The sequence below is a fragment of the Crotalus tigris genome, unplaced genomic scaffold (assembly GCF_016545835.1).
Source record: "Crotalus tigris isolate CLP2741 ecotype Arizona unplaced genomic scaffold, ASM1654583v1 scf7180000017585.4430047, whole genome shotgun sequence".
NCBI lineage: Eukaryota > Metazoa > Chordata > Lepidosauria > Squamata > Viperidae > Crotalus > Crotalus tigris.
In genome coordinates, this window is record NW_024096493.1 from 3,090,711 (window position 1) to 3,099,252 (window position 8,542).

General features: G+C 38.1%; 1 protein-coding gene across 3 annotated transcripts in view; it reads left to right on the forward strand.

The window, feature by feature from the left end:
- Window positions 1-2,965, forward strand: part of TRPM6 (transient receptor potential cation channel subfamily M member 6) — an 82,935-nt gene extending 79,970 nt beyond the window's left edge. For all 3 annotated transcript variants that reach the window (XM_039361472.1, XM_039361482.1, XM_039361488.1), the window contains one exon: window positions 2,045-2,965. In XM_039361472.1, coding sequence (XP_039217406.1) covers window positions 2,045-2,181 — 137 coding nt within the window. In that variant the 3' untranslated portion in view covers window positions 2,182-2,965. The remainder of the gene's footprint in view (window positions 1-2,044) is intronic.
- The last annotated feature ends 5,577 nt before the right edge of the window (window positions 2,966-8,542 follow it).

Sequence of the window (8,542 nt, forward strand, 5' to 3'; positions counted from 1 at the left end):
ATTTTCCATTTCTTTTTCCATACTTTCAATTTTCCCCTCCATTATGTCCACTTTTTCAGTTACCTCTTCCACATGGGAGTTCACCTTTTCAAGAACAGAAGCAACTCCTTCTAAAGCCAAAACAAAATCTTGTCTCAAGATCTTATTATTTTCCTCTAAAATCTTTTTCATTTCTGCCCTAATTTGAATTATAACATCTCCTATCATGTTTTGCAAATCCTTCATAGTTATTAGCTGACCCCCAGAAGAGGGTGAAACTGTTGATTTAGAAGCTGTAGAAATCCCTGGACACTTTGAAGCCATCTTAAAGAAAAACCTTTAGCCCTTCTTAAAAAATTATAAAAATTCCTTCAAAAATCATAACTCCCTCCAAAGAAGGTCATTATAATAAAAAGAAAAAAGGGGGGAAAAAAAGGAAGAGAAAAAGAATTAAAAAAAAAGCTTTACTCCTTCTTAAAAATTGCAAGAAATTAAACAGAAAAAAGTCCTTCAAAAAAGGGTCATTACCATAAAAAGAAGGGAGAAAAAAAAAATTAATTAAATAGAAAAAGTCCGTTCCAAAAAAAATACTTAGAGATACCAAAAACAACCATTCCAATCATAAGAAAATAAAAAGGGAAAGAGAAAGGGAAGAAAGAGAAACACCAAAAAGCCTGCCGGTCAGCATTCTAACTTCAGAAAAAAAAACACCGAGAGATTTGCCGATCGCCATTTTACTTTCCCTTTCAACAAAGAAAAAAAAATAAAAAGAGAGAATAAAAATAGAAGCAAGTCTTAAAACTTAAAATCCAAATAAATCAAAGAAAGGAAAAACTAAATCCTCTACTCAGCTCTGTCCGTTTATAAAAAAACTCACCAGTTCTCTTTAAGCACGGAGGTGTTTGCAGCGGCTCGTTTTGTCCCTGAGGACAAAAACAGCTGGGAAGCGGAGACAAGTCTGAACTCCATGGGAGCACTCCTTTCACCCCCCCAAAAAAAACTTGGGGGGTGCAAAAGAGGCTCTACCACTATTCAGACACTCTCTACCCCCCCCTTTGCCCGGGAGGGGGATTTTGAACCGCTGAACAGCTGGTGTCTGCTGTTCATAGCGGTTCTTACACTTACCCAGGAGAGACGGCTACAAAGTAGCCGCCATCGCGCGCGCAAAATCCCAAAAGATAAGTTTCTTATGACCAGGATTGCTGCTGTTAAGGTGATAGTGTTCTGGAAATCTCTGTGGTGTAGCATCTGATTTACTCCTAGATTTTGTCTCTGGGCAAATGCTGGAATATCCTTCCCTGTTCATATTAGAGGACTTCACTTCTTCATGTCCTATAGGTGGGATCAGAGATTCATGACTTCCAGGGTGTGAATCAGGGGCTTGTTCCAGATAATCTCTGCCTCATGCACATGACAACATAGGTTAGATCTTGTTTTCCCCCAAAAGACAACTTTGGGTGCTGTGACAACACCTTACACTTTAATCCAGTGGAGAGATTCAGCCGGTTCTCACCACTTTGGCAGAACTGGTAGCTAATTTTTTGTTGCCCAGGCCCAGAATGGACTTCTGGAAGCAGCATCTACACAGAGAACTGGTTGTTCACATATTTGAATCCCACCACTATTTTAGTCCCTTGCTGTGGTCTCATACCTCTTAGTTTAGATGGGATTGATTGCCACCCAGCACTTTTCTGAAGAAGATCACAGTAACTGATGGATCTGGAGGGAATTTGAAAGGTGCTTGAGAAGTTTTCCGATACCTGGTGGGCAGTTCTTTTGATTTAGATAATTAACTTCTGGTAACAGGAAGTGGTGTGGAAGCTTGATGCTCTCAAGTGGATTCCCCCCCCCCCCATTGGTTAATCTTAAGGAGCTCTGAGGAGCACTGGAGATGAAGCAGCAGACATTATCATTATTAGTAGTAATACTAGTAGTGGATTTTTTAATGTTGCATATTGCTTGTATGTTTGCTATTGTTAGAATCCTTGGAGGTAACAGCAGCATGCAAATGTAATAAAGATGTATTATCTAAGATAAAGATTTGTATTCTGTTTTCTTTTCATAGATTTGAAAAGAAATGATTATGCATCTGGGAGGGTCAATCCAGCTTTTGAAATTGAAAATGAAGTACCAATGAAAGCAGGAGATGAGACTGCAAATAATAGGAACAATGAACCATCAGAATTCTATACTCGGCTGTGAAGGAGGAGCTGCTAATTTTATCATTAGAACTTTTTTTTTTCCTGAAGGGCCAAATCCTAGGAGCTCCACTACCTCCATTGTCTGTACTTTTTTAGAATAAAGAAATAGAAGCTATTAATGTGAAAGTGTGTGCAAATGAATTCCTTCTAAAACAAGGACTCTCCTTTGTTTTTAATGGTTATATTCGCCGAGGTCACTGGAGTAATTGAGACAGTGCCAGTGCTTCAATTTATTAATGTTTAAAAGTGTCACTTAAAATAAGAAAAGTTCCAAAGTATGAGAAATTGGAAGAGTTCCTAGAAACAATTTTCAAAGAAATCTCCCAAATGGCAACCAGAAATATTCAATCCTGGTCAAATGTGGTCAACATGTTGACAAAATGGCCAGATAAAAGTTGTGGCTCAAATTTTTCCAAGAAAAGGAGTTCCAAAGTGCAGGAATTGTGGTAGAAAAAGTCTCCTGCGTATATATTTTATGAATATGTTATTCATCTTTTTACTTTAATGGAGGATGCTGTAATTATGGCTAGCAATTTTAATAAGGTTTTGGGTGTTTTGATTGACCATGGCTTTACTTCAAGTAAGTTCTGATCACACACACAGAAAGTATTTCTTAAATTTTCATTTGGTGGATGTCTGTGAACATTTGAACCCATTGCAATGAGAATGTACTTTTTTCCCCAGCTCCCTATCAGACCCATTTCTTACATTTTTTTTGTATCTAGATTGTCATTCTTATGTATGTGTGTGTGTTTGTGTGTAAATAAAACCAGTTTTTGTAAAAATGCACTGTAAGTTACTTGGGACATGATAAAACTTTAAATTAGAAGGATTAAAGAATGCTATCCATACGATTACTTAATTTGGAAATATAAGGTATGGGATCTTATTACAAGTCAGATTTTTGATTCAGTTAATGTAATGTTTTCTATACTGAGCTGGAATCACATTCTCAGGGCTTCTGATGTAGATTATCCCTATAGCCACAAGGCAGACTGAACAGAGATTTTTTTTTTCTCACAAAATCATGTGAGCTCCCACTAAGCTACAGCCCTTCCCAACAATAACACCAAAAAGAATGGAATGTTATACTGAAATAGTGTGAAGCTCTGAATGAGGTAGCTAAATCTTCTACATGAATGTATCTAATAGATGTTTTCCCCAGTCTTTATAATGAAGGTTAGAGTAACTTAAAAAAAAAAGTAGAAATGCACATAGACATCAGTGTAGTATGCAAATGTAACACTTTTGTCAATATTACTTGTCAACATTTATCAAACATGCCTTGTTATACTTGAAGAGCTAGTAAAATTTAGTCTTGGAATGGTTCTCTTTTAATTTCATTTGAGTCCTCCAGCTTTTAGGAACCTATGCAAGGAAAGAAAATCAAAGAATAAATCTGTTTTTTACTCAATATTTAAACATTGTGCAAGATCGATATCTCTCTCTCTATTTCTCTCTCTCTCTCTCTCTCTCTCTCTCTCTCTCTCTCTCTCTCTCTCTCTCTCTGTGTGTGTGTGTGTGTGTTTTAGGAGAGATGAGAAATGGATCTATTTAACATGAACTGTACTGGCCATCATTTCCTTCTTACAAGCATATGGAAATAAATACATTATGTGGAAGTGACTATCTTTGTAATCTGTGTGCTCAAAAGCCAAGAAACCCCCCCCCCAAATTTGTAATTCAATGCTTTAGGGAAGAGGAGAAATATCTTGGTAGGAAGAGGGATCATTTGTATCCCCTGATATTTTCTAGAATTTTAGCATTATTGAAATCAGTAAGGCTTGCTTTTATTATCATAATTCTGGAACCAGATATCTTCCAGAGAACTTTTGATCCTGTTTTTAATATCCATATCTCTCTCTCTCTCTCTCTCTCATCTCTCAGTCGTCCATCTATCCATCCATCCATCCACCCATCCATCCATCCATCCATCCATTCATCCATCCATCATGCTTTGTTTTCATTTCTTGTTACAAATACATGCCAGGAAGATCCCCTTAGCATCATTGAAAAACTGCCTCCTGTGAAATTGCACATTTTGTGGGCTCTTTATTACTTTAGGTTCAACTCAACAGCAGGCAGACAAACAACCATGAAGTAACTTTTTACATAAGTAGCCTTTTAATCTTAATATACACTGTGCCAGTAAGGGCCACATGGAGAATTTTAATTCATTGCTTGTGCTGCTGAGTGATCATAAATGCTACACATTGTAGCCATGTCAACAGCAAACACTGACATAGTGGAGATGTTGCAATTGATGTGCTCTAGTTCAACCTTCCTTTATCTTAGACTAATTTGAGCAGGAATAACATTTTGATTTCCAGGTGTTGATATTGACCCTGTTATAGACCCACCACAGTGATTCTGGATTCAGTTTCTTATATTTCATATGGGAGCCAGGGTGTCCTAGTCCATATTATTAATACTGTGACTTCTTTGGAGTCCTGATATTAAATGACTGTTTTCTGTCAGAAGATCAGAAACTGTCCCATGATGATCTTCTGGACCTTGGTCTAGGTGTGATGCTAGGTGGAGTAGGGCAAAACAGCATTCCTTGAAGACTTCTTAATGTTATTGGTTGTATCTGAAGAGCCGCTTGCTAGCAATATTCTAAGTTAGGTGATTAACAGAGGCTGCAGAAACTGGTGAACTGGTCAGAGAACGGAGACCCCAGCTGAATCTCCCACTTGAAGTGGCAGAACAAGTACAGAAGTACAATGTTCCATTAGCTCAAGAGAAGGCAACGTTAAAAGCTGTTGGCTTGCCATATCAAGTATGTTGAAAACTGAGGACTGACCTCCTCTAACAGAATTCAGTTAAATGAAATAAAACTTTCTGGCTACTCACTCAAATTGTTAAGCAGACATTTGTTAAGTGAATTTGCCCCGTTTTAGAATAGAATAGAATAGAATAGAATAGAACTGGAAGGGACTTTGGAGGTCTTCTAGACCAGCCCCTGCTCAAGCAGGAAAACCTATACCATCTCAGACAAGCGACTGTCCAGTGTCTTCTTAAAAACCTCCAGTGATGGAGCTCCCATGATTTCTGGAGGCAAGCTGTTCCTCACTGTCAGGAAGTTTCTCCTTAATTCCAAATTGCTTTTCTGTTTGATCAGCTTCCAACCATTGTTTCTTGTCCTGGTGCTCTGAAGAATAATTTGACCACCTCTTCTTTGTGGCAGCTCCTCAAATACTGGAATACTTCTATCATGTCACCCATATTTTTTTGTTTCTCTAGACTAGCCAAACCCAAGTCCTGCAGCCCTTCTTCATATGTTTTAGTCTCCAGGCCTTGGATCATCTTAGCTGATCTTCTCTGTACTTTTTTCCAAAGTCTCAACATCTTTTTTGTAGTATGATGACCAAAATTGGTTGCAGTATTCCAGGTCTGGTCTCATTTTACAATCTTTCTTGCCACAGTTATTAAATGAATTGCTGCAGTTGTTAAGTTAGTCACACAGTTGTTAAGTGAATCTGGTTTTCCCATTGACTTTGCTTGTCAAGGTTGAAAAAGCTGATCAGATGACACTGGGACACCACAACCATCATAAATATGAACCAGTTGCCAAACATCTGAATTTTAATCATGTGACCATGGGGATGCTGCAATAGTCATAAGTGTGAAAAATGATCATAAGTCACTTTTTTCAGTGCTGTTGTAACTTTGAAGAGTCATTAAATGAAATGTTTTAAGTCGAGGACTATCTGCGCACAGTGTATATCAGCAGCAGCATGCCACAGTTTTGAGGAGGTTAACTGGCCCACATAGAACCTCCTCTTTTTTGCAAAGTTCCTTGGTGGCAATAACAAGTAACTGTGGCTTCTTCCTTTTTCTTCCAATAAATAGGTTGCAACTAATGTTCATCATCTTGATTGGATGCCCTGAATCCCAATCATGGATATCACCCCTTTTGCTGATAGTGAAGGCATTGGTGGAATTGGCTACTTCCCAATTGGCTGCTATCCCAAAGTATCCTGCCTTCTTTTGTCTACTGTTTAGTTGTAATTGATAGCCTGTTTTCAAAACTGCTGAATGATAACAGTGTATCCTGCTCTTCTGGTCATGCCTGCTACTACTGCTGTACCTCCCAAATAGTGCTGGTCACTTTATCTTTCTGCTTCTGGAGAGAGAGATTGCTTTTCCTTTACTCATGCTAATTCAGGCAAGGGGATGTGTGTTCCTGCCAAGAAACATGATCGCTCCCTGAAAAGAACCTATACTGTTTCTTGATTATTTCCTTTGGTTGTTCACCATACTTGTGGAGGTGACATGAGTGGTCTTGGAACAATGGGGCATCAGGAAAAATTCCATCTGCTGCTTGAGATACTTTGCAAAATGAATTAAGGAGGGAGTGTCTAGAGTTAGATTGGTGGCCTTAAGAAATAACTTGAAGACCATCAAAAATCAATGATGGTGTTCACCACCTACATATTTAGTGGCTTATTGGCAACTTTCTGACTGAAGACACACCATAAATGTCCATGGCTGCTTGGCCACCCATTCAAGCTCAAGTATATTGTGGGATTCTATCTAAAAATACTTTTTGGATTCACTCACGCAATACTCACCCACCACAGGGAACGATGAGTAGCAGATAATAGAGAAATGTGTAATGATGATGAATAGAGAGTGAAAGAATTAATACTGGACAGACACACAGGCAGGTTACAGGCACATAAGATTTTAAATATACATGGATCTGAGGAATGCATCAAGAACAAACCAATGAGAAGCAAAAAAAATTAGAATAGAATAGAATAGAATAGAATAGAATAGAAGGGTCTGGAGCTATCAGATTCAATTTGTTGCTCTGAAAACAGGACCTACTTTGATTCACAAACCTATTTCAAAGAGAAAATTTAGTTGAAGTTTCTTCAGCTAAAACTTCCCTTTGAAGTTTCATACAGTTCCCCCTAGGCCTATTTTGAAGTCTCAAAGGGAAGGTTTGGTCTGAAGAAAGTTCAGCTAAATTTTCTCTTCCCCTTTTTTCTAGGGGATATCAACATTGTTAATCCGAAATAACCAAAATATATTTCTTTAAATATTTTTTAAAAATTATGTCCTAGTCTTCAATTATATTTACCTCAAGACAGTTTACAATTGACTAATATAAAAATAAATCCATAAATACAATAGCATTAATCTGCAAAATATAAAAGAAGTACCAAGTAAAGGGGTCATTTAAAGGACTAAAAAAAAAATCCCCCTAAAGTAAAATAAATAAAGATTTTCCTAGTAATAAGATAATTGGCAGACAAAGCTCCCTGGAGCCCAGGATCCCCTTGGAAAGGCTGGATGTCATAGTGGTGTGTGGTGTTTGGATTCAAGACAGAGGAAAGTGGTTCAGTTTCACCCTCTTTCTATCCCTCGATTGTTCCTTAAAGAAGCTATATCTTCTCCCGAGCTTTTCCAGTAGCTGCCTGGGCTCAGGAAGATACACATTTCAATGTAGGAAGGCACTAGCTGGCAATCCTTTCCAGGTAAGCCACACCTGCTATTGATAGCCACTCGCATGGAGGCACTTAAATGAATAGACTTTGCCCCAGGAGAACCCAGAGGCATTCATAGGAATATCAATGATACAGATGGATGTGCATGCCAGCTTCCCATTAGTAATAGTAATAGTAGTAAAGTTAGAAGGGACCTTGGAGGTCATCTAGTCCAACCCCCTGCTCAGGCAGGAAACCCTACACCATTTCGGACAAATGGCTGTCCAGTCTCTTCAAAAAACTTCCATTGTTGGAGCATTTACTGCTTCTGTAGGCAGGCTGTTCCACTGATTAATTGTTCTCGCTGTCAGGAGACAGTGAGAGAGATTTAAAAGTCAGGTGGGATGGAGATCCCAGGGGCACAAGTGGCTGTCAACAGACATATTGGTCACTTTGTTCCCCTTCCATAAATACTGAAAGTTGCCAAATTTCAGTCCTGTGTAATGATTCACTCCATTTCATTCTATTTAAAATGATAATTCTCCAAGCCGTTCGCTGGCTGTAGTCAAGATTGCTAATATTATTACTTCTTCTGAAAAGCTGTGAGATGTGTTAGAGTCCACCACACTATAGTGCTAGATAGTAGAGCCAGGCAAATGATTATGCATCATTTGGTCTATTTATGTCTTGAGATGGTGCAAAGACTGCTTATCAAGATGTACTCAATTTTCTCAAAAATATATCACATACCGCAATTAGATAACCTTCATTGGTTTATGACATTGGTTCTGATGCTTGTACATTAATTTGGCTCAACCGGGTGAGGAAATCAATCTAACAATAAGATAAAGGGCATCCTTCATAATGATTTTGATTCGTTAAACATCAGTCACAAATGCACAATAAATTAGCAAAGTTTGCCTTTAT